The sequence below is a fragment of the Megalops cyprinoides genome, chromosome 19 (assembly GCF_013368585.1).
Source record: "Megalops cyprinoides isolate fMegCyp1 chromosome 19, fMegCyp1.pri, whole genome shotgun sequence".
Taxonomy (NCBI): Eukaryota; Metazoa; Chordata; class Actinopteri; order Elopiformes; family Megalopidae; genus Megalops; species Megalops cyprinoides.
The window spans coordinates 16401514-16428372 of NC_050601.1; the positions used below are offsets into that span (position 1 = coordinate 16401514).

The 26859-nt window shown below is 45.2% G+C and overlaps 1 protein-coding gene across 1 annotated transcript; it reads right to left on the minus strand.

The window, feature by feature from the left end:
* Positions 1-17573: 17573 nt before the first annotated feature.
* LOC118794051 (ADP-ribosylation factor 1-like) lies at positions 17574-26348 on the minus strand. Its single transcript, XM_036552190.1, has 5 exons — positions 26276-26348; positions 21787-21944; positions 20995-21105; positions 20772-20896; positions 17574-20593 (listed from the first exon to the last, which is right to left on the minus strand). The coding sequence occupies exons 2-5, from the start codon at positions 21932-21934 to the stop codon at positions 20432-20434; spliced, it is 546 nt and encodes a 181-aa protein (XP_036408083.1). The 5' UTR covers positions 21935-21944; positions 26276-26348; the 3' UTR covers positions 17574-20431.
* Positions 26349-26859: the final 511 nt, after the last annotated feature.

Here is a 26859-nt window from a genome sequence, read left to right on the forward strand (position 1 = left end):
TTTAAGTGACATTATCTTGTACTGTACTCGAAGTGCTCTCTTGGCATCGGTGCAACACTCCCTATGTGATAAACCCAGCACACCGGCAGGATATCTCCACTCCTTGCACTTACAAGAGCAACCTATCAACACCATCAACATGATGGACTACCAGTGCTACGCGGACTGTAGGCATCAGCTTGTCATCAAGATACAGAGGCTTCTGAATGACACAGAACCATATTGACTTAGACCCGAGTTCTCTGCTGTGACCCTAGTAGGTAATCATGCTATGGAGACCTGACGTTTACCTTGATACAGTGCAGAGAAAGGCCCAGTCCAGGTTTAGAGTGCTCACTTGGGACTGTGCACTGGTTGATTGGTGAGGGTAGCGTGCCCTGTCGTGTTGTACCAGTTTGCACAATGTACCCCAAACCCACCAGTGCAAATGTGTGTGTGTTAATGCATGGCAACACAACACATCTCTCTCTTCTGGTTCTTACACCCCCATGATAGAATGAATATACTCGAGCACAGCCTCATCATATGAGAGAAACTTCAATGAGACTACATTAAAGCCCCCGAACATACACGACTGTCAGTTAATCCATTTTTCCCAGATCAAAAGATAAGTGGGAATGTGCTTGCCTTGAGGTTCTTGCTACAGTAGACAGCTTTGCTCACTGAAAGACCAGGCCATCTGAACCACAGCAAAGCCTGTTTATACACTTCAATCCTTAGAAGCTGCAGGCAGTCATCCAACGCTAATCCCGATATTCAAATGTATTCACCACTTATTTGCCATTCACATACTAATTAATGGCAGCATTCTCCTCTATTATCCGTGCTGAAAAATGTTGCCTCTGTGGTGTACCTGGACCTTGAATGCCATTTTTCTCAGTAGCTTGGCTAAAGATGAATGACTTTCAGACAAAGTTGACACTGATTCCTCGTCACATCGTATCCTCCTCTGGCACTTTCACTCTCCCAAACACCATCCTATTGCAAGAGGAACTATTCTTTGTTCAACCTTTTTCCCCCCCAATCTTCCTTTGCCCCTTTGTCCCTAAACCCCCCCCAACCCCCACCCCAACCCCCACCTCCACCCCCTGTCACCAGAGAATATTTCTCCGTGGCAACCAGAAAGTCCCAGGGTGATGAGCGTGTGAAGGCTACAGAGGAGAGGAGATAGAGCAGCACAATCCGCCCAACTACAGTCAATACAGCCTCCCCTCTCCCCTGTACTCTCCTCCACTGTCAGTCTACCCTCCTCCTCCCGAATTCCCCCCTCCATCCTGCATCCTCCCCGCGCTCCACAGCCCCCTTCACCCCTCCATCTCTCTGAAATCAAAGAGGCTGCTCTGTCCCTGGAGAGAGCCTCTGCGCGCCTCTCTCCAAGAATCCCCCGGCTTCTCTTCCCGCCTCTCCCTTTCCGTCCCTCCCCAGCAGAACTTCAGTTGCATTCACAGCGTGTCCCCACCGCACGCTTCCTCCCCATCCCTGCCTCTCCCTTCTGCCTCTGGAGCTTGGCCCAGCCTGTTCAGCCCGAGCAGCAGCTCCAGGGGAAGCGGTGTGGCGGGCGGGCGGTAGGGCATGCTGCCTGCGCCCAGTCAGCGCAGGCTCTCAGTGCAACCCCCGCAGCTCGGCCATCCCCCCCCACCCCCGTCCCCGTCCACACAAAGACAGCTCCCCTCTCTCTCCCAGCCAGGGCCGCTGCCATTGGCTCTCCCTGTGCTCCAGCGCCTCACCATGCCCCTTCTCCTCCAGTGCATGTCAGTGTCTTACTCTGAAGCACATGTGCTCCGGTACACGCTGGGTTAGCATGCGGTGGCAGGAGCTGCCACTGCTGCCGCTGTCACCACCCCGCCACCCACCATCAGCCTCTGTTTTACTTAACTTTCACCCTCCCCCCACCCCCACCATCACCAAACAAACACACACACACACACACACACACACACACACACAGTTGCTTAAGTTCCCATTCTGGGTCATGCACATACAATGCCTGTTTTCACATCAGCAATCACAGATCTACCTGCTGGCCCCCTCCAGGTCCCCAGTTAGCCCCCATGCCCACCCGTCACCGTGGCAGACACGCTTCAGTGCCCCCGCCCACCCCCACCCACAGCGTGCCACCCCCGTAGACCCTCTCACTTTACGTGCCACTCAGCCCCTCAGTGCCACCCTCAGCCAGGGGCACAAAGCAGGGAGCACAGGAATCAAAATTAAGCAGTGACACATCCACACTCCCCCACCCCCCTGCGATATCAGATGACTGACAGCCAGCAGTTGGAAACACGCAAATTAAAAATACCTGCTACTACAGTATGCATGGGGATAGAGCTGACATGCCTTGGGATGGTGCATTTCCCATTCTGTGGCTCGGAGCGCTGGTGTTGCGAGCAATATCGCTTCGTCTCCCTTCCTTCACTCGGCTCTTCTACACGCAGCGTTTCGCCTCTCCTTGCGCCGTCTCCAATTCCTGTCTGCTCCTCTCCCCTTCTTCGGTCCTCTCTCCTCTTCTCTTCTCTTCCCTGCTCTCTCCTTCCCGCTTGGATCCTCCTTCAGAAGATGGACCAGCTCTGGCCGTGCTCTGGTAGTGCTGTGGGCTGGCGAGCGAGTGTATCTGTGTGTGCGCGCGTGTGTGTGTGTGCGCGTGTGTGTGTGTGCACGCGTGTGCGTGTGAGCGCAACGCTCTTCAGCGTTCAGCGTCTGACAGGCTGCGAGGGTGCCTGAGCGGGAGAGGTGTACGGCACAGCAAGGTATGAACAAAAAAATTAGCTCATGACAGATTAACGTGTTTTTTTTTCTCTCTCTCCCCACCTCTCTCTCTCTCGCTTGCTCTCTCCCTCTCTCTCTCTCTCTCTCTTAAAGGCACAGTGAACCTCTGCGCGGCTGTAGTCAGGGGAATACAGCGAGATTGTGAGCGGTTATGTTAATCGCGAGGAGCCCGCGAAGGAAGCGCACGAGAGCACGGAGGCGCAGAGGAGGGGGTGAAATGGAAAACGGGTCCCTGGAGGGCAAGCAAGGAGATGGAGGCTGAGAGCTTGGAAACAAACACCGCGCTCCTCACACAGTGGCATGCCGGTTTTAAAGAAGACCGCGACTTCAGAACGACCCAGCACAACCAGAAAAGCACAGGGGGGTGGCGAAGCATGGATAATCACCGCTCCATAACAACAGAAAAGAGGTGAACAGTGTTTGTTCTGGGTGAAGCTGAGAGACATTTGGGAAAGTGCATTATGAGATACAATTCAAGGCAAGGGAGAGCCGTGGAAGACAGCAGGAATGACAGAGGTCACCTTGACATCGCCAAACCAGTCACCACCATCTTTTCAGACTGTCAGCATTCAACACTGGTGCACAAGCTATGAATGCTTAGGTTTGCTTCTTTGGGCTAAAGTCACTTTTGCAATATTAACCTTTTTGTACTAGTCCATGCAAAACTGTAGCTGCCCAAAATGCAAAACACCAGGGACATTACATTCATTTAGCAGACACTCTTATCCAGCGCAACTTCCAGCACAAAAGAACAGAAGTGTATCCATTCAGGCTGAATAAGCAGCAGTGTCAGACCAGGCTAACAACACTCCCAGACCAGTGAGTGTGAGCATAGCACTATTCAAGCCCTACCACAAATTCACCTGTGCAACCTGACTAGACAAGTATACTACCATACATCAGTCACTAGATCACAGAATCCAAAGCACACCAGGATACTACATGCAAAATAAACAGCAAGTAATACAAGTTACAGGTGTTAGGGACACGCACAGCCACACTGCTGCATCGTCATGACAGCGCCATCTGAAATGCTGGAGGTTCAGTGGTGGGTCGAGCTGAGGGAAGCTACACGCAGCCTGGGACGGCCAAGGACATGTCAAGGGGATGCAAGAGGAAGGCATCTATAGACATTTGAGGCACGGGAGAGCATGGGCCGGTCACCAGCGGAGAAAGCAGGAAGATCAGCTAATGGAGCGTGACAGACGGAGAGAGGGGAAACCACCGGAAGACGAGAGATAAAAGGAAGGGAGAAGGAGAGTTATTAATAAGATGCCTGATAAATAATGTATGGGCACTGTCCACCTGCTGCCCTGCTGGCTTAACAGAAAGGGGCGGAAAAAAAGCTGCTGTTTGCTCCCTGTGTCAGTAAAGAAAAGCTGACATGTGGTCCCCACTGGTTACAGTCCGCAGTGTTCCCGACCACTGCAAAACGCACCCAGAGAATGACACAGACCCTCCCATCTCTCACCCCATGACATAAGTATCACACCCATATAAGGTCTTCTGCCTGGTTCCAATGACAACTTTAGTTAAAAATTGGAGGTCTGTGTAGATTGGCTCTATCAAAACAAATGCCGTCACTGTCAGCTAAGGCAGGAACTACATAACAACGATTCATTAACCACGGTGTGGCTGTGGTGTGATTGGGGAGACGGGTCAATGCGGGGTCAGGGACGAGCACACGCAGCTCCATGGAAAAGGGATCACTAGTTCAGGACCTTCCAGCCCAGCACGTGTCTCAAATTTGTGAGCCGTGCGCTTTTAAGGATGCTCCTTCCTGGATTTTTCATGCCATTTCATGAAAAACGGCACAGTACAGCACATTACGGTCACTACAGCAAAGGAACTGAACAGGAACACTGCGTAGCTGGGTTGATCTTCTCCCCTGTATCCGCCATCCTCCAAAGAGAATCGGAGAGGTGATGAGGCCATGTGAAGCACTTTGGGATCCCAGGGTGCAAAACTCCATATAAGGAATCCATAATTAATTCATTCCCTGTCTTTCAAAACTACACAGCTATGGACAGCCTTACACTGGGGGCTACGATGCACCCCTGTCTTGAAATGACAGGAATATACAGTATGCACATTCCACCCCATCCCACCCCAATACTGTTTTAAATGCTCCTGTTTAATCCGTCCATTTACAAACAAGGGCCTAATGACTGCAGACACAATGAAAGCCACCAAAAAAAAAGAATTGAGACTAGCTGATAGATCCCATTCCATATGCAAGCAATAATGGGCCATTATGCTAACTTAGTAAACACATTTTGAGTCTAAAAATGCTCCCCAAGGCTGTTTTGGTGCCAGAAAAGGTGATGCACTCAATACTGTTGTAGAACACTAAATAGAATGTCTTTGGGGGGCAATAAAGGCATCCAGTCCGAACATTGTAAACAAAATTGAGCACCTGGACAGACTACAAAAACCAGCTCCGTCAGGGTATTGAAATTCCTACCTGCACAAGTATGCAAACTCAATATAGCGTTCTGACTTTCTCAAAGTTCGATATTATTTATAAAATCATGAAAAACAACGAATGCATGAGTTGCAACATGTCAATTTTGTGTAATTAGACAAGACAGAAATATAACATTACATACAAATTAGAGGAGCAATAATTAATTTTCTAATTTGCTCTCCTGGCTACTCACCTTCTAATCTATTACAGAACTTAATGGTGTAGGTAAGCATGCTGGTCATGTTCTCAGTTTGTTTTTCGGACGTAATTCCTCTGTCTTTTGCCTGTACCTTAGTCGCCATTGCTGATCTACAGCGCACGCAGCTCTGGTTGTACCGGATACTCCCAACATTTGGTTACCTGGAGGGCGATTTGCCTTCAACAAACAGCAGAACCGTTTCAGATTGCAATTTAAGATCGTCATTTAAAGGGGACAGTCTTCTTTAATATTGACCTATGGTGTGTTACGAAAACATGTAATTCTGTTTTTTTTTTTTTAAACATGAACCACTTGTTAAAAGCCTGTCTGTCAATTTCCTCAGCGTTTATGCGACCCGTGTGTCAGTATATTTTATTTTATACACTTTCTTGTAAAATAAGTTTAGTTATGATATAAATATTAGCGTAAATTTTATCTAGAACGTTTAGGATATTTGCTGGCTTTGATACAGTGGTGTGACAAATTACGCAAATTTACTAATCCACTGTGTAAATTCTTTTGGGGTATTAATCTGTTATGAATATTAATGTAGACCTAACAATTATTATTATTATCAACCGAACAAATAGTGTCAATACAGGATTGTGCTCAATGACATTAACTTTACCAATCTACCAATCTCTTTACCGTTATTTGGGACAAGGAAATAGATAAATCAGATGTAACGCGCAATTGCAGTCTGGCGAACATTTTTCTGTCGTGCAGAAATCTGGCATATTAACTTCAATCATTCATTTTAAACTAGCGCGCATAGCTTACACGACTCCGTCGAAACGGTTGTATGTGGAGATTGTATTCAATTCCTTTTGCAAATAATGCAGGGAAGTTATTATTACCACCACCTTGCACGTGTTTTGAGAGTGTTCTGCTAAGATACATCATACCCCTGTTGTGTTTTAGCTAATTTACCACTCCAGTTAGAACCTGTCTGTCAAATGAATAAATAAATATTCATCGTCTACAGTGTTGGAAGATGTGAAAGATGTTACCACAAACTTATTCTGAAATGTATACACATGGAATGTTTCTATATTTTATCATATTTATGTGTTTGTATCGGAGCATATGAATATATTTAGTGCATGTATATATGTACACCTATATATTAAGTGTACCCTTACCTTTTCTATTTTGTTTCAGTGTCACTCTGTACTGCTACAGTACACTGCTCCCAACCAAGTTTAATATAGTTAACAGGATATATCTATGTGATTGTGTTTTTCTACATTTACTCCAAAATAATAGAACATTATTTTTTAAAAAAGGATCTGCCTCAACAAATTAATGATATGAAAAACAATGTAATGGCTGACATTTTGCATAGGCTCTAAAGTATTTGATATGATTTCATGTTACATTTGTTATGCTATAAATTATTTAATAATAATAATTTCTACTAAATACATTCAGGTGATTTTTTTCTCATAATGGAATTTATTGGCACTTGTCTTTATTTCAGTTAACATTCAGTAAACCTTGTCCAATGAGAAAGCTTCAAACAACTTACAATGAAGATTCTATACTGTACCGCTGAAAGACTCAACACCCACAATCCATTAAAAGTTTTCAAGTACTTTTGAAATACTGTATTTTTTTCTGCTGTACATTTAATACGAGAGAAGGAAAGTGGTCAAAGATGCATCTGATTTAATGTAGACAGAGGGTGCACAGTGACTGGTCCTTCCAATTTAGGCACCTCCACAACTTTTAAAGATCAATGCATGTGAGCATTTGCATGCATCTGATGGTTTGCTGTAGGTTTGTAGGTTTGCTAGATTGTTTACAGGGCGTTTGCATTGGAATTATACCTATGAATAAAACATGGACATAAAAGAATGCTGGTTTGGGCAAGGCCCTGTCTTTTGAAAAGATGCTAACATCAGGTCACGGCTGAGAGGAGTGGGGTTCTGACGTAAACTGCTGAGGAAGCACTCGTTCTGCCCTCCAGCAATCCATTTGGCCGCTGCCGCTGGCTCCTGCTTTCTAATAACATGACATCTCTCCTTATACTGCTCACCTGGGAGCCAGATCGAATAACGTCCAGCTGACGGCCCGGCCTCATGACCTGATCTGCATTGATTGACGTTGGGTTCACGTGGATAGGACACCTGAGAAGTTGTGCTGCTGTTTGTACTCACTTCTTCACAAGGTACACATAGCGCATCGGTGAGGACTGGGCTACACTCAGCAGGCAAAGCGCCACAAAATGATCTGCATAGGGGCTGATGGGATGTGAAGTCCTGAGCTTGTTCAATATGGACTACAACCTCATGGTTTGCTCTAGATACCATCATACTTTCTACCTAATGTTATATGGCCACCTACCTATAGAACATATCCTAGCCATTGCTTATATGGATGCTTTCTACAGTATGACATGTATTGCTGAGACTTCAGTTCCTGTCTTGGGGGGATTATGAGAGCAGTGGCTGGATCTGGGCAGTGTGGGCGGCAGTGTGGTGAAGTGGTAAGGAGCAGGGCCCATGACAGAAAGCCTGCAAGTCCCCACTCAGGGACTGCTGCTGCACCCTTAGGCAAGGTACTTAACCCACAATTGCCACAGTAAATATCAAGCTGTATAAATGGATAACATGTAAGTTGTAACCTATGTCAGTCACTCTGGAGAGAAGTGTCTGCTAAATGACAATTATGTAATGTAATATAATCTGTGGCTCTGGTGTTTTAAAGTAATTACAGGGCACTTGTAATTGGCACTACATGGTACTCTAGCAGCGTAGAATTCTCTAGCATGATACCTCAATGCACAGCCCAGGCAGCATGGAGCCTTTCAGGAAGCATGTTGCGCAATGGATATGCGATCTGCCGTCCTGCAGACAGCGGGTAATGTAGTTCACAGAGAGGCCTGATGTATCCTCTCTGGCAGTAGGAGATGGATCTCTTGCTATGCTATTCTTTTGGTCACACAGTGTGGCCCACAGGCATCCCGCAGGCCTCTTGTGTGATCAGTGGTGGCTAATTGTGGCTTCTGGATAGAGCAAGGCCGGCAGTGTCTGAGGAGCTGCGATACAGGAGAGCTCACATTAATGATCTCACAGGGTGGAGAGAGGGCATGGAAGGGGTCAGAGGACCAATAGACTTTGAGACTTAGGTCATTAGTTGATAATGATGTCTGCTGGGGTTCAGGGGGATCGGAGTCAGACATGGTTGCCTCCAAGTCTTAGGTCTGCATCCAGTCCTGGCCCTGCAGTCAGCAAGACTGTGTAACACTGGCTACAGGTCTGTTCCTCTGTCTACCCAAGTGGACATGCTCAGTGATGGTGACACTCCTCCTTTGCTGAATGCATGCGTGCACTCTCAACTACATGCACTCCAGGGGCAGCAGCTTGTAAAAGATTGTTAGTGGCTACGCAGGCATTAAATGTTAAATGCAGATGGGCAAGCTGTGGGGCGGGGCAGTCTATGACCTCCACTGTGCGTGAAAAAGGAAGGGGCCACCTTCTTCAGCTACAACCATTACCTCCATTACCTCCATCTCTACCCCCACCCACAGAGACACAGACACACACACACACACGCACAATCCCACCCTAACCCTCCAAATAATTACAACACAAACTCACACTGGAAACAGTGGCACTGATAGCTGAGTAGTGGGACTAGCAAGAGAGGGGAATGAAGCCCTGCAGGCATCAATCAATTTTAACATAAATTTACTCCCAGGATGTGATTAGGCCTCACCCTAAGTCAGAAGAACCAATCCTATGATCACTGTTAATAGAAACCCACAGGACCTTCCCCTCTCCCCTTGGCTGTAATAATGAGAGACAGGGGGCTTTGTGATTTATACATCTATTCAAAACGACCACCCCCTTTTTTTCTCTGAGCAGAGAAAACTGTCAGCTGCACAGACACCACTGAATTCTTCTAAAGGACCAATCGCGCTTCTCCAAATTCTGACTGCTCAGTGTTTTTTTTTTATCACCCCTGATAAGCAGAAGCTCTGAAAACGCTGATGCCCCACCTCCTTATCACACAGAAAGACGAGGGACCAGAACCCTCCGTCCCTCACGCCTCGTTCCCTGCGTGCCGTCACTTTGATATGAAATTCGACTAGCTGAATCTTGGTTCCCATGGCAATGCCGGCTGTGGGAGTGGAGACCCACTTATGGGGGCCGTGAATTTCCAGGAGTGAAAGAGTGCGGCTGACCAGGTCCGCCTGTGTGTGCGATGCATGGTTACATGACGATTCCCGCAAAAATCACCCCAGAGAGCGCCCCTGTGTTCCTTGCAAGTGCGAGAAGGCATATCGACCGAGGTGTGAGCTGTGTGCGTGGGCTGCGGGTCGGTGCAGCAGAAACACGCTAGTTCGCCATTGGTTCACGGAGCAGACATCGCGTCCCCAGTGCGGTGGCTTTTATCACCTTCTCTGGGGAACACAGGATGTATTTTTTACATGTCACATACGTGCAGTAAGCTCGCTCACTGAATGTGCCCCTGCAAGGACAGGGTGGGCTGCATCCACCGCTGGGATTAAAAAATAAATTGATTTGAATAATTTGAATGACAGATTTTAGAGGAGAGGTGTGGTGCCAATGACCTTTCTTTCGAGGGCTATAATGCAGCACAGAGCCTTGTCTCAGGCTCACTGCCACCAAAAGAGAGTAAGAGGGAGAAAAAGGGAAGAATAAATGTCAAACAGGGCAGCAGACTCCTCAATGACAGTTGGGCTCCTCCTCCTGTCAAATAAGGAACAGGATGCAAGCCTTCTCCAAGCTCATTAAATACGGTGCGATCTATTCGATATCCAACAACTGCAGCAGAAGAAATGAGCAACCTCTTTTCCAGGCCATCGGAGAAGCGAATCGAATGGAAAAATAGGGGGTTGCTTATTTCCCACAATTCACCGGGGGTGTGAGGGGCAATCGATGACGCCGCAGGGAAGGGTGGCTCCGAGGGGCTGGTGAGAGTCACGGGGGGGAAGGGAGGGAGGGGCGGTCGACAGTGAGCCGGGAGAGGAGCAGGGGAGGTTAATGTGACATTTAACTGCGGGGGGTTGGGCTGATCAATGCACCTGGTGATGTCAACACCGTGGTGAGCAAGAGCACTTGCCATCCGTACAGGAGCCACGGCGGAGATCTCCCAAGAGGCAACGCGGGCAAAGCGGATCGGCAGAGCGGATTGGCTTATCGAATGGCGCTTCCTCGCTCAACAGCTGACCAATACGTTTTGCGCACGCAAGCCCCCCCCCCACCACCATCTTGCAGGTGAACCTGTTGCCCCCACGAACAGACCCATCACACTCAAGTCATTAACACACTCTTTCAAGTGAAGACTTGCAGACAAGAGCCTTATTTCCTTCCCCGAGGCTAATTCCAGTCTGCGTCTCTATTTCCTTTCTCTCTTTCACTCGACCTGGCCTGTCTCTAAAAATACTGTAAGTAAAGTGCTGTTTCCAAGGTAACAGCTCCGTGGAGAATTGGCCACCTGAAATCTTGCAGGAGGGGGGAGGAGGTTTGGCGGGTTACTGGGGAATCTTGATCTGTTGCCGTGCAGACACCTGTTGTGAAAGCTGCATGTCGTGAAGTTTGTCATTTCAACATCACAGCCCCCTAATGTTTTGCCAATTTTACCATCTCCAGTGATGTCACTCAAATCCCATGACTCACATAAACCCAACTGAGAGGCTTCATCCATGGCTCCCTTGGGAAAACACAGCTGAAATGCAAATTAATGCAGCATATGTAAGGAGGATAATGAATGTCAAATCGAAAACATACATTAATTTGAAACTAGAGTGACCAAAGAGGTTTGTAAATATGTTATAAACATTACAGGTACACGATTCTGAGTTGTTTGGAAATTCAGTCATATTTTGGTATAAAGAAATTAGATTAGTCTCCACTGTCAGGCAAAAATAATGAATTTGAACACATCTGCTTTTTTCAGATTGACAGGCAACATTCACAAATGAGGAAGCGTGTATGAATTCCCCAGATTGTAGGGTTGAACACTGGATTAAGGGTGCTGTGACGACCTCTAGAGGTGACAGAGGAAACACACAAGCAACAGGGGCAAAGATCTGGTCCAGAGGCCAACTTGGCAGACAAAGCCGTAGGTTTGGTCACTCAGACACACATCAATTGTCATTAAGCAAAAAGGTCACCTAAGTGTCTTCACAAGTTTGAATACAAAACTGGGAGACTGTGAAAATGCGAACAAAAATGGCCATATTTCTGTCTTTCTGTCTTGCCTTTGTCTGACTTTTGTCTAGGAAAATAGGGTTTATACTATGTTTGTACAATTTGTACAATTTCCAAGTTTTTGGAAACTCGCAGGATGTTTGACTACTTTAAAGGCTTTTTATTGAACAGTACATTTTAAGGTTCACAGGAAAACAAACATATTTTTAGCAGAATTTCTGATCTCTGAATTATTAAATATATACATGTAATGCTGTGTGTTTCATGACTCCTTTGATGCATTAAATGTCATAAGGTATTTCAATTAATTAAAACTTTAAGTTTTTGGAATCTTTCATAGGGGAGCGCTCTGACATGCATCATCCACACAGGTCGTCCTTTGTGTGGTCAGCGCGACCGTGTGATGAATCACACTTCAGGTCAAGGATGAAATGGCTGGAGAGGACAGCCTCTGACCCCCACCCCCCTGTCCACACTACTGGGAGAACTGGGAGAACACACAGACAAGACAGATGCCAGCTCAATCCCAGCATGCACCGCAGTGCTTAGATTACCGTGACAACAATCCGTGCAAGAGCGTTGACTATGGGGATAAACCCAGGCTGCAGGCAGCCCCGCCCACTGAGTCAATGAGCCAATCCTGCACAGGTGCTTGTCAGAGTATCCACTGTGTCTCTGCCTGTGCTGTTTTTCCACAGCTGTGTGATACAGACCAGAAGGGTCAGGTGCAGAGTACTCCCCACGGCAGCACCAGGAGACCTACAGGTAAGAGATTAGCCCATGACCTCATTATTCTTTCTGCTTTCTTGGATTCGGATAAGCGCAGAGTCATCTGAACTGTCTGGACGTCCTGTCTGAGAGGGTCATCTGGCCGTGTCTGTAGCTCCACAGCCCATCATTACCCCCACAGCTAATGGCAATTAACATCTCCTCCATTCACACTTTCACTAACATCACTCAACATCAAAGCAGCTAATTAAATCCCCACCAAATCATAACAAGCCATCAGCGCTCATTATCTCATAGCACCTAATACTGCACGGGGCACCAGCTGTAAGACTGAAGCTGGAGGAGGAGTGATACTCCCTGAAGAGAAATGACCTCGGATTAGCCCTGGGTGGAGGTGCTGAAGCTAGGTTTCTGCAGGAAGCCCCGAACCTCCAGAGTTCAGCCACATTTTATTTTAGTTTATCAAATGTCACATACAAAATATTCCTTCATCAGCAACATTACCTCTAAGACTGACTGCAAAGGCACTTTTGTGCCGAGTGTCAGCGGAAATTGTTTTGAGTCACCATTCTGAAACAGGAAAGCCAATACATGGCTACCCAATGACACTGTTCTTAAACAAACACAGATACCAATGGACAGCACTAGCTTTCACAGAATCAGACAGCACTGAGCGTTATGCTGACATATAGGCAGACAGCATCAAGTCATGTGACTTGGTGCAGACCAAGGGTCCAAGATTTGGCATTTAAACACAGCAGATGAATTGTCCCTGATTTTGAATTCAACTTCTTTTCAAATCAGAAACTGAGCAGCATTGTAAAACACAGCCATTAACGGGAGAATTCGTTGGCAGTTATTCACCATCCAACCTCTTGGGTCACCTGGCAACAAGAATCCCAAGTTCCACTGGGAAATGGGCACACATGAATGCCCCCCTACCTGCACAAATTGAAGGTTGAAATGCACCAAAACATAGCAAGTAGTTATGTGCTATATCTGACTCAACTGACAGACATTCAGACTTTCAGGATTAAAGTTTGGGGAGATTGGCAGCACAACCAACTATTAACCTGGGCAAAGCTACATTGTGAGGAAATCAGGGCCATGACACTCTCACCAAACGAAAAAAAAATGATAAAAGTAGATGTTGCTGTTACATCTCTCCACCCCGACACCCTCCAAGACAACCTGTACCAAAGTCAAGCTATGGAGCTGGGTAGGACCGTTCGAACACACCAGAAAAAAGGGTAATGACACTGGCTGACTGACAGTTGTAGGTTACCATGGGGACAAGCCTGGGTTTTCGCAGCAAGTCCTCTGGCTGCTGGGCATGCAACACAACAGCCCCTGCCACTCAATCAGTCTGACCTGAATGTGTCACCTGTCAATCAGGCAGCTGGGAGTACCTTCTCCATGAGCAGAACATGGAGGATAAGACAGCTACCCCTATTATTATCCTTTCACGTGTGTATCCATGAAGGATTCATGCACAGCAAGCCCTCAGAGGGACTTTCTATTTCATCTATTTATCGGCGTTTCAATTGTTCAGACAAATACAACTGAAGCATTTGGCACACTGTTTAAAAAACAGGTGCCAGATTAATCATATGAACTGTTTACAGCCAAGGGGACTTTGAAACACCAGTTCCTGGATGCGTATTAAAAACAAAAAAAACAATTTGTAAAGAGTCAGTACAAACAACTTAAAATTATACTTTAAAATATGGCATGCAGAAATAGAAGATTATACAGTTTCAGCATGAAATCATCTAAATTCAGTGTCATAATTAATAAACACCATTACATGTTTGATGTTGCTTTAACTGAAATCTCTAAAAAGTATGCGTTCAGTTTAATTTAGTTTGTCAATCAATTCTTTGGAAGTGTTTGACAGAAAAAAAAACAGTCTGTGAAAAAGATATTTTAGCTGTGACACATTGTTAAAAACTAACGCTTCTCTGCATACTGACATTATTATCACTGTTTTACAAATTTTCTGAAAAATCAGCAGAGCATGAACTGTTAAGATTTAAAAAAATAAGCCTTATATATGCTGTAGGAACACTTAGTAAAATTATGGAAGTTTAAGAGATAGCACTTTCATAAATGTGTGTCATTTATTCAATATTTATCCTACCCAATTAGCAAGTGAGCTTTGTTATTTCATAATTGACTGTATTTTAATGTAATACAGGGGAGTAACTGAGGTGAAATCACTTAATGCAATGACAGCTGAGCTTAACGGGAAAAAATTTTCTACTAAACTGTAAAACCATTCAAGTTTGCTTTTAGTGTTAGCCTGATCTCATCTGATCCACTCATAGGCCTCCAAATGAGTCATAGGGTGCCAAGAGCGGAGCGGTCAAAGGACATATCCACCACTAATTTAGCAGAAGAGAGCCAACTTGTTCCAGCTCTCAGATCTCCTGGTACCTGTCAGAGGACGGCACAGCTGGGCTCAAACCCACTGTAGTCAGCCTGGCTCAGAATAAGCACCTTAACTGACTGAGCCACTCAGTAGCCCTGTTTTGCAACTACTTTGCCTCTTAGCAATCCGCAAGATTTGTGGGAGATATGTGCATTCATGGAAATCTATGCCCCTGTAAAAACGTATTGACCCTGCACTGAGGTTTTAAGTGCAGGATGTAACTCTGAAACATAAAAAAATCACTTAGCATTTAAAGCAAGCTGCCCAACTACAGTGCTGCTGTTGGTCAGGAGCTGGTAAATATGCATAGGAGTGTGCAGCATTAGCATAGCGAGCCTGACCATGTACACAAACTGACCGTGTGTGCCCGTGTGTGTCCAGGAGCAGAGAGAGCAGGTGATTTCACAAATAATATTGACTGATATTGATTGATATTGACTGAATGTAATAAAATGACAGATAATCCCTACCGTAGACCTCATGGCTGGCTGTCTCCAAGAGGTTTCCAACAGCAGTGAGTGAGGTGACATAATTCAGTGGAGCTCATGCCCTGGTCCCTACCACAGAGCAGCTCTTTGAGCGGAAGTAATGTGACATGTATGACCAACATGACTGCTGCACCATCCCAACCCTTAACTGGTAACACCCTTGCACTACTATCATATTTAGCAAAGCTGCTGAATCCATCCTGAGTACTATTAGGCTTGCTTTTTTACCCCTTCATTGGCAGTAGTGGATGTGCCCTCACTTCTGAACACCAATGTTGCCAGCAAGGTTGGGAAGGGTCAGTTGAGAAAAGCCCTAATGGGAGATCAGATAGGATCCACTGTGCTACTGCAAGTGACATTAATGACATCAAGAAAAGGTTCAGTGAGAAGGTACCTCTTACCGAGACTGTCGTCTCTTTAACCCGGGCCCACCCTCATCCCACTGCCCTTTCAGCAGATATCTGAATCCATGTGGCATCCCACTCAGGATGCCTGGCTATGTGACAAGTGCCACTGAGTATACGCCTACTACAGACATCATGAATGTAATGGCGGGAGGATGTAACTGATTCTCAGAAGTTCATTTTCCACGCTCTGAAGCCCAGGTAGTGAGCTCTTCAAGTGGCTGCAACTGACCATTACCTCGACATATTTCTGCCTAGCAACATTCCCCAATGACACAAAACTTTTGGGGGAAGCAAAGTTTATAAATTAAAAACATAATTCAATACTTTGATAGAATCAAAAATTGGGCAGACACCTGTCAAATAAAATGCCTGCAATAAAAGTTGAAGCAGGATTAAATTACAGTATAATATGAAAAAGACAATACATATTATTATATTATACATATTATACAATACATATAAATATAAACCAAGTAGGCTGTTGTACTGATGTTATATAATGCCTTAGTCAGACCAGATTTAGAGTACTGTGTCCAGTTCTGGCACAACACAATAAGAACATAGAAGCTCTAGAAAAGTAAAAAGAAGGGTAGCAAGCAACTGGCTCTGGGTATGAAATGTTATGAAGGGATATTAAAGTTATGGAGGGATACATACAAAAGATACTTTCTCTTTGGCAAGAAGATATTCAGTCAATTTGACTGAGGCTAAATAATGTGGTCCAAAGAGCCTATTTCAAGCTGAGTGCTTCCAGATGAACAAAGCATAGGTAGAAATTAGTTTAAGATTAATGACCGCCAAGATGCGCTGGCATGTTCTTGTCATTAAAGTTTCTGATATTCTATATGTTTTATATAAAGATCATTTTCGTTAGTACATACTTTTTGCTATCTGCTTAGCAAGTAAACAAGCCGTAAGTGCTGTGTATTCAAAACTGTGAAAAATCTCCTCACTAACATACCTACTCCACATAAATCTATTATTGTCTTGGAAAGAGTTGCGAGGTATTTGAGGACCCTGTATGCCACCTAGTGTACAAGGCCTAATTTGACATACCTCTTGGCTGTGGCACTTACTTACTTACTTGCTTAGTGAGGACTTTATACCAAAAGCAGCAGAAGGCAAGTCTCAATACTGCGGAATGAAGTGTTGCCACTGGTGGACAAAGCAACACAGATGGCTGCCTCTCATTGCCCGAAGAAATGAACTACAGATGAAACAGCTGTATGCCAGAAAGTTAGGGCTCTGACCAGCTGTGAGAATGTTTAATCCAAGAATACGCCACGGAACTTGCAGAACCTGCCCTCCTTTTTGTGATTGTCTGACATCCTTGTTATAGAATTTGAGAAAGTTTTGATTCAAAAATGACTGGTTTTGCACAAGATGCACTCCACTAGATTGGGCAGAGTTGCACACCACACAGCTGTAGCCATAGGGCTTATGCTTACATTGAAAGCCATGCCATGGACTGTGAATTTGCGAGACATCTGAAGATCACCACATGGCCCAAATTGGAAGTCTCCAGTCCTCTGATCTATGCTTTGAAGGATACATATCATAAAAATACAGCCAAACTGTACCCATTTCGGTGTGGTTTCCTTCAGATAATGGAGAAAAATTGCTGACTGATGCTCCAATTGTCATTGAGCATTGATGCAAGCAAACATTACAACATAAATAACTTACTTTCAGTGTAAATTCTCAGTGTTAATGTCTTTAAGTAAAACTGGCCTTTTATCATTCACATCATCTACCCCCCACACATGTAAGTAGTAAGATGCAAAATGGTTTTCAGTTACTTGACAAGGAATTGTAATAGATCTCTTTATTATAGTGCATTTTTCAGATGTTACAAGATGGGTTAAAAAAGCTAGAACCAATGGGGAATAATTTTTTTTAAGAAAGAAAAAAAAATACATTTGCACACCCGCTTGTCAATTTTTACAGAAATAATTTCTCAAACTTAAAGCTTCACATCTGAACATGGGTAGCTAAAATGAAACTGCCTACTTAAAATACATTTTCATACTTAAGTTCATAAACATATTAATAATTACTTGCCACGTAGATACACACCATTCAAAATGCAATGGATTTTTTTTTTCAGCTAGGTCTACGTTTCCATGGCAGACATAAAAGGCCAAAGTAGACATGAGTTGTGTATGTCTGCACACTGAGTTTGGTGCATTTTTCATAAATTGCAGTTTTTTTCAGTTGTACACAGAGAGGTCTCCCCTCTCTAGGGAGGACAGCACTGAGCTGTGAGGTTATTCAGACACACTTACAGGTAAGCAGGGCATGTAGAAAATAAATACCGTTTCAGTGGCTTTTGAGGTTATGCTTTACAGGCATTTTCCTTTGCCGGCTTAAATTCCGGCAACTGCTCTGTCATCTCTTATGCAACTGTTCCTGTGAAAGATCCCTTGAATGGAGCACCAAGCAGATGAGAGCATCTGCAAGCTTTCACGGGGCTACTGCGCCAGTGAGAGCTTTGCAGACGCATCGTGTAATACAGGTGACTGAGGTGCATTTATGTTGACACCAGGTTATTCCAGCCCAACAGGGGGGGAGTCTGGGAAGCACTGTTGCTTATAGGCCGGCTCCTTCCCCCCCCTTCCCCCCCCTCCACTGCTGCAGAGTTCAGGGTCCGCTTGCTCACGCTGCATTTCTCGTGAACCTCTACAGAGTCACTCTGCTGTGCAGGACCAAGCAATCCTCAACTATTTATGACTCAACACTGTGATAAAAAAAGCTTGCTTACAGCAGGAAATCATTGTGGAGGATAGAGGGTGTGCTCCACTGATGAAATATGATTGCCAACTTTTGATTATACAGAGAATTTCCAGGTTGTGGAGCAGGATGTCAGAACCTGGACTTGGAAAAGAACTGCAGCGAGGGAGGCCAGGTAATATTCATGCTGTAGACCTCATATAAACACAGCACAAATGGTGAATGGGTCAAATTGTACCCCATTCTTTGGGCAAGCACACCTCCCTCTATGAAAACCTCCCAAGGCCACACAACGCACTGTGAGAAATCATTCTGCAAGCCCCTCTTCAGTGATGACTGTCCCTAAATGAACCGCAACTGGCCCTGTGTCAACTATGTGGGTCACTTTGCTTTCAACTGTAACTGTACACCTGGCCTACCAGACTGTGCTAATGAGTCAAGTGTTCTGTACAAAAAATTCAAAATTAAAATAAGAACAAAACATAAGAAAAAGTGTACAAAGCCAGAGTGGGAGCAGCTCTTGGTAGAAACCTCACTAACCTTGAACACATTACTTCAGCTCTCCCACACGATCAAGCCAAACCTGTTATTGCATTTCCCATACTCAACGCCTTGGTCAACCCCACGGGCTGATGAGTTCATGAAACCCCACATGCATGAGACGTCTGACCAAGGAAAAAAAAAACAGCAATGGTTCCCAGCAGGACGTCGTCCCATCCCGACGATACATGACAATACGACAGTGTGTCCTTTGAGTGTTGAGCCAGATCCACACTGCATGCAGCTTAGGCCCTGAAGACTGAGTTTATAGATGGCATATTTTTAAGTACATTGATACTTGCTTGAAATTGGATTTAATTTATGATGCCTGATATTTTTTAAAAAAAGAAGCCTTGTTTTTGACCTCAGGACCCCTTTCTACAGAGTGCACAATGCAAATTTGATACTTTCACAACTGACAAGTCAACTGAGGTGCTATTTGCTGTGCAGTGGGACACAGCACACCGTTTTGCTGCATTTGATTTAGAAATCCTGAACTACAGCTAAACCATTATCTCCATGTATGTAACACTGCTCAAAACAAGAAAATCTACTGTGATGAAGGCCTATAGTCAACTGCATTTCTGAGAGTAATCCTCTTCCCTGTCGTGGAATGCCCAATAGCTTTGATACAGAATACATAAAATCCGGCAAAGCAGTCACTGCTCCTTTTAAAAAAAAAAAAAAACCCTGTAGGTCTTACGGTCACAAACAGCCCAAACAGTCAATCATGACCTTTCGCTTAACTGACTCAACAGGAACGACACCTTGTCTTGAAAACGATTAAGACAACAAAGACAGGTCATACTATATGACAGTTTTTCACCGAACCTGAACATACAAGGGAAAAACGTCACACAAAAGTTGGCTTGTGCTTCATGGTCTCAAAATGAAAAAGGTAGTGTCCAATGGAGAACCACAGCTGCAAGTTGGACTCTTTTTGTAACAAAGGTAAAAAATAAAACAGCATGATTTTCAAATAACGCAAAGAAGGAACTAGGATGGAAAACGCTTTTTATTGACTTTTCTGCCAACCTGATACAGGTTACAATGTTATTTTTAAAGGGGGAGGGAGGATTCAAACCAACATTTTAACATGCGTGTCTTCCTAACATTTTAACACTGGTGATGTATATCAGGTTATTATTTTCTCCTTTCGAGAGGTGACAACACTTTGCATCCTGGGTCTTTCTTTGCCATGTGAAAACCACGCTGCCATGAGTCGGGGTGAGCGGAACGTGTGGTGAGTCGCACGTTGCTCTAAACGAGGACCAAGAGGAAGCGCTCAGAGAGCCGGACAGATGTTTCCATGGGAGGTGTGTAAGGCACGCCAGGGCGGCTCCCACTCCCAGCTCAGACACACACTCACACGCACGCTCATACACACACACACAGGGCAGCACCAGTCAGGGCACGGGGGGAGACGGTTTGGGGAAAGGGGGAGGTTCGGGGTGGGGCCGGTGCTGCACCCGTCACACGCTGCCAGTGGAATGGATCATTTCTGGTTTTTGAGCTGGTTGGAGAGCCAGTCCAGGCCCTCGTAGAGGCCGTCCCCGCTGGTGGCGCAGGTGGCCTGGATGTACCAGTTGCGGTGGCGCAGGGAGTGCAGGCCCAGCTTGTCTGTGATCTCCGCTGCGTTCATCGCATTGGGCAGGTCCTGTCAGGGAGGGAACAGGGGGACAGGCATGGGGTTCAGCCAGAGGTGCTGACATCCTGGGACTCAAAGCTGCCTGTCCTCAGTGTAGCGCAAGATGGAGAATGAGCTGCCTGGGGAGGGTGGGAAGGGAGCGCAGGTCACAGTCAGGGTGTACAGATCTGCAGAGTCAGACGCTCACCTGTTTGTTTGCGAAAACCAGCAGGACTGCGTCCCGCAGCTCGTCCTCCGCCAGCATCCTCGTCAGTTCCTCCCGCGCTTCGTTCACACGCTCCCTGTCGTTGCTGTCCACCACGAAGATCAGCCCTGAGAGAGACAGCCGGGAGGCGGACGTGAGCGGGGCAGGCTAGCGCGGTGTAAGCTAGAGGGCCGGGCTTGGAACAAGGCCAAACGTCCACACTCACCTTGCGTGTTCTGGAAGTAGTGACGCCAGAGGGGCCGGATTTTGTCCTGACCGCCCACATCCCACACCGTGAAGCTGATGTTCTTGTATTCTACTGTTTCTACATTAAAACCTATGAAGAGGAAGCAGAAGCGATCAGCAATGTCACCAGGAGCTTGTATGACAACATTATCAGCTTTTTCTTGCCTTTATATCCATGGTAACCTACATGGCTCACATTCTACATGTTGTCAATTTATATGGCTAGACGTGTACTGTGGCTCTCCCACCGTGCATCTCTGTTCTCGTTCTGGTTTACCTGCCTATCCGTTATCCATGCTCTCGTGAACTATAAATAAATCTGTATAATAAATAAATCTGTACCGCTAATTTACTTGGGGAAAAAAAACAGAAATAGCTTACAGAAACACCTTTAACCAGCTTCCTCTTTGCCTGTTAGAACAGTCAATTTCAACAACCCATGTCTGTAATGACGAATTAACAGCCGATGCCCGTTACGTGATGTCATATCAGGATTCAATTAATAAGTCAATTTCACTGAGAATATTTTATCGATGAAATGAAAACTAGCATTTGTGGCTGGCACTCAGGACTAGGTTTGAAAAGGCTAGTCTCAGGCTGGCTTCTGTGCATGCTGACAGAGACAATCCTTGTATTCAATTCTAATTCTGTAATGACACCAAGGACAAACAATAAGGGGAGTGGCCAAAACCGCACAGAAGTGAAAGAGCTGAAGTGGCAGCCAACGCACGAGACGACAGTGTGGTGTGGAAGGCGGCATGACTGCACTCACCGATGGTGGGGATAGTGGTGACGATCTCTCCCAGTTTGAGTTTGTACAGGATGGTGGTTTTCCCTGCTGCATCCAGCCCCACCATGAGGATTCTCATCTCCTTCTTCCCAAACAGGCCCTTGAACAGGTTTGCAAAAACATTCCCCATGTTGTTTTATCTGTAGGAGAGAAAAGGAATGGTTTAGAAGAATGAAGTTCAGTTGAGTTTCACTCCACTGAACTTCATGCGAGTAGGGATTAAAATAACCCCTTACCTACTACTGAAAACATTTTTTACTGTTTTACTCAGTGTATGGTGGCATTAAGCTTCACTCAGGCAGAGCAAGTGATATACACAATGCTATGTTCTTGTTCTTTTTGAACAGCAATGCTGTTCACAATCATTTTTTTTAAAATTGAAAGAAAGGGTGCACATTGCTCCAAAAGTAAACATCAAAAACAAGCAGCTAAAGACTAATTCAATTCAGAAATATGAACATAGACAAAAACAGGATGCTACGAAAACCATGAAGCGGTTTATTAACTCTGACAGAAACATCAATCAGCCAAGACGTTTTTGATTGGCTAAATGCAAGCGAAGCCACCAACTTTTGGAAGAATGTCAAAATATTTCACATGGATTTTTTTGATGCTGCGAACACTTAGTGAGATGTTAGTCTGATTTCATAGGACCTACTTTGCTCTAGCTAGATATGTTCTAACTACAACAAAGTTTTTGTATTTTGCTTGTTCTTAGGTAAGTGAGAACTCTCACATCTGTGTTGGTTTAAGTGTGAGCTCAGGAAACACTGTCATTTCAGGATGACAAAATGGAAAACAAACAGAAACCTCCTGCCTTCTGCTCCTGGTCCTATGGCCCCAAGTGAACAAGTGGCATTTTCTGAAGATTGGCTCTGTCAGGGTGGCCGCCTAGGCAAGAAGTCTGACTGCCTTCGCAACAGAGCTGTAACTGCACTTTTTTAAAAGCCAAGTACATGAAGTTTCTGAAGCGACTCAAACACTCTCCTTCCTGAGTGGCTGAGAAGGGTTGGGTGAAGGGTCTTGACCACTAACAATAGTTAGTTGAGTGCTGTTCATATATTGTGGGTGGGTGCTCTATAGTGAAGATCACTGGTGGCTTTTTCAAATGACAAGGACGTGTATTTTCACTGTACATTTGCCACACGTGACTAAAATGTTAACTGCCTACATCTGCAATTCTGCTTTTGTTACACCTTGCTTCGCGACCTTCCTCCATATGCGCTGCCTAACAGTGCCTCAACTCAAAAAGAATGAAACCAATTGATTAGCTCATGGTCATTAATTATACTAACGGTTAAAAGGATCATTACTGGGGTGTTTCCAAAAAAAAGGGGGGGGGGGTTCCAACAGCAAATACAGTAGATACTCTCAGTCTAGGTTAATTTTATACCTACATTGGCCTGTTTAAGTCATGCATTTTCCATTCGTCATCACGTTTCATTTGCAAATACAAACAAATCCAGTCTAAATAAGACAAAACCACTAGATCCATGGAGCAGTCTCTTCTGGAGCAAATAAACCTTGTCTAGCCCCTCTGGTGATGCAATACAATGATGCTGTGGTGGTGATTATCTGGCACAGTAGGCACAGATGGTAATCCGGGTAACCTGATGCAGCTCTGATGCTCTGTTATGCAGACTGAGGCCCAATAAAGTCCAACATGAATCTTCAAGCTCATTATTACACACAACTTACACTTTCCAAGCACCTGAGGGACTTGGAAATGCAGAGTTAGAACTAGAATCCGGAACAAAGGAAACCGTCCAGGTTTTAGACCAGCGGGTCAGGTGAAACAAACCGCCCTGTTTGTATCAGCACCTGCGAGGGACACTGGAGTCCCACATCAGTGGCTGTGCAGGATCAAATGCACGCTGGTACCCTGGCAAAGAAACTGCACCCTCTAATGACGGCTGAGGATGGACATTGTGCAGGTAACACTAAACCTGAAAGCAGAGATGGTCTTCTGAATTAATCAGCAGAGTATACTATGGATGCACAGAGAGGAGAGTCAGAGAGCATGCAGTACATTCAAACCCTGGTTCATGGTTTCAGGTCATCCCAGTGGTTGTTCATGGCTACCCAGATTGGCACCAGTCCCTGTAACTATGTCACTCTATTATGATCTTTTAACACATGCCAGCACAGGAATTCATAGTATTTCAGGTAATTACTAAGGTGCTTAGTATTGAAAAACAGAAATCAACCCAAAAAATCATCAAAAACAAACAGGATCAACCTTCAACACAAATTTGAGGTTAGAGGACAACAAAAGAGAATGAACGTCAGGATAAAACTTATTATTAGCGAACAAATTAACCAAATGTATTTAAAATAAACCCTGGGTTGTCATTCACAGAAAAGGAAGTCTTCAGATAAGCCAGGGAAGTAACAAGAAATTGCAAACAGGAAGATGATGGAGATGCATCATCACATGATAGTAATGTTAACTATGACAAAATCACTGATCAAGATCAGCTCTCATACTGAGCCCTGAAAAAGCATGTTTGGGGAGGAGGCTGCAGACATTTGCATTGTTAGGCCAGTGTTCCACTGAGCAGCTCATGAATAAGTAAACTGTTTTTGGATTATTTATCGACAGCACCAAGGGGAGGTGGGAAGCGTGTGTGCTGCCACGTGTTCATATTAGCCTTAAGTCCTAAACACATGTGAATCATCCATCCTTCAGGGGCCCCTGACACTTTAGTGTGGTACCAAGAGGAGGCTGCCACAACTGGTTTTCCTGGTTTTTCTTTTTCAACCAGATGTCCTGTTGACAATGGCCATCTTTCCACTGATCGGCCTTACTTGTAGCCATACCTTACATGCGAGCCAAAAGCATCTATTCATCAACCTGACCCCTGCGGACACAGGATGAAACACCCACGAAGTGAAGAGAATCACATTCAAAGACCGGCCTGTTAAGTGAGGCTCTGTCCCCAGATTCACACTAAAGGATGTAAACAAGGCCTGTGGGTGAAAAAAAGCCGAAGGGAGAACATTTACAGAAAAAGTGCTTGCTACTCTGGAAGCAGATTTCAGTGATGATCAAAACCAGGCTTAGCAAAACTACCAACAACACTGGCCATTCAATTTCAAAAAATTATACCAAGGCCTACCAAATTCTTAGCCACAACGTACAGGACACATATCAAAGGAGACTGTAATGAACGGACTAATGTTGACCCAGGTAATCTCCCCAAATTAATGTAAATGACATAAACGACACCAATATGGTCACTATTCACTTTATTTATAGACGTTTATATATTGTCTCAAATGATAACGCAGTTTCTGGTGCCCAATGTCAAGACAGCAAGGCCTGTTCACTAAAAATTTTACTCTACTTACCAGCCTACGTACCCAAGGACCTGAGAATTATCTGTCTGGCAAACGAGTCAGCTGGTCTCTATGCAATTTACTTTTGATACGTTACGTTAGTTCATTAAAACTAGCCAGACTACCTCGCCAACTACTTGGGTAGCTAACATTAGATTGCTCCAGCGGTATTACAACAATGACAAGTTGGCTAAAATACATCATGCTGGCTGTTAAACAACTCCCATCGAGTAGACTAAAGTTGAGATAAACAGTGAGGTAGACTCACTGTAATGTGAGCTTGTAGCTAATTAGCCTAGCTCGATAAATGTTAGCCAACATCCAGACACCTAGATACCTATAAGAGCTGCCCGGACCGCCAGCGAGCTAACAAGGTAAACTAACGGACTCCAGTACCGTTTTATTCGGACTGTGTTCGCAAACGGGCGCCCAAAATAAGACAAACTACCTAGCAGCCGAGCAACCTCGTTGACAAAATGGGTTTCCCTTCACCGGGCCGCGAAAACGGTAGGTGGTGCGACATGCTAACTTCCCAACGCAAGCTGCCAACGGCCTCTTTCTCCGCGCTTTGCGGAAGTGAGTCTTTTCAACGAGGACGAGGCGAAACAGCAGGCCAAGACTCGACGCTATATATCCTAGACAGAAGCAGCTAGCAAGCTAACGATAAACTTGACTGTCACCTCAGCTAACTAGAAACCCACCTAGAAGCTACTGGTTAAAGAGGTAAATTGACATGATTATTTTGTGATGAGAATGGCCTCCAAGTCGTACAGAGTCAGCGAGCTTAGCGTGCAGCTACCGTGATGTGAAGATAGGAATCTTCACTATGGTAATGAATAACATATAGCTGGTTAACTAACCGTGGTTAAAATACACAAGGGCTAAGAGCTAACCAGCTAGCCCCTTCAAAGAGCTTGCGGGGGGTTGCAAACAAGTTGGTAGCCAGCTAAGAAGACTAAATGTCATTAGCTAGCTAGATAACCAAGTCGCATCGGGTGTTTGAACATGGTTATACGATTATGCACGGTACGGCAAGAAGCGGGGCAAATGCGGCAGGGAAAAAAACATAAGTACGCTGAAATAACGTTACACGCTTAGAACGTTAATATGAATTCGAGTTTAGAGTGTTTACCTCAGAGCCGCGGCTTTCTCGATCTTTCTCTAGTGCTCCACTTCACCGCTATCAACAAAATGGCGTCTTTCACACGCCAAAAGACGGCCGCGTCATAGACCCCACCCATCGAAATTCTTTCTCCAATCATATCGTCCGTAGTAGCCGCTAAACCCCGCCCGACGCCATTGATGCCGTATCGCCCAGCACGGTTAGCTTCTGTGGGCGGTGACGGGGGGAAGGACCGCTGTAGCTTTCGCCTACAAAATGAAGGACAAGTATCTTCGGTCCGACAGGAGGGTCGTTCCGTCCCCGCCCCAAGCTTCACTATTTCCGGACTGAGGAGGAAATGATGGCAAAGCCGCGGAGCTGGCGACACGCGTTGCTGGTGACGACGGGATAGCCTTGGAAGAGAATCGTAATCACAATCCGACGTTAATTCGATAATCAGATATGACATCGCTGAGGTGTTGGTGTGCTTTACCCCGCAGCCGTCTTTGGCCACAGAAGAGGTCTTTTTCACAGAGGTTTCCAGTGACAAAATTAGTACTCTGGATTCTCGATGAACATACTCAGCGCAAACTGTATTTGTTGTTGAGCCAAAA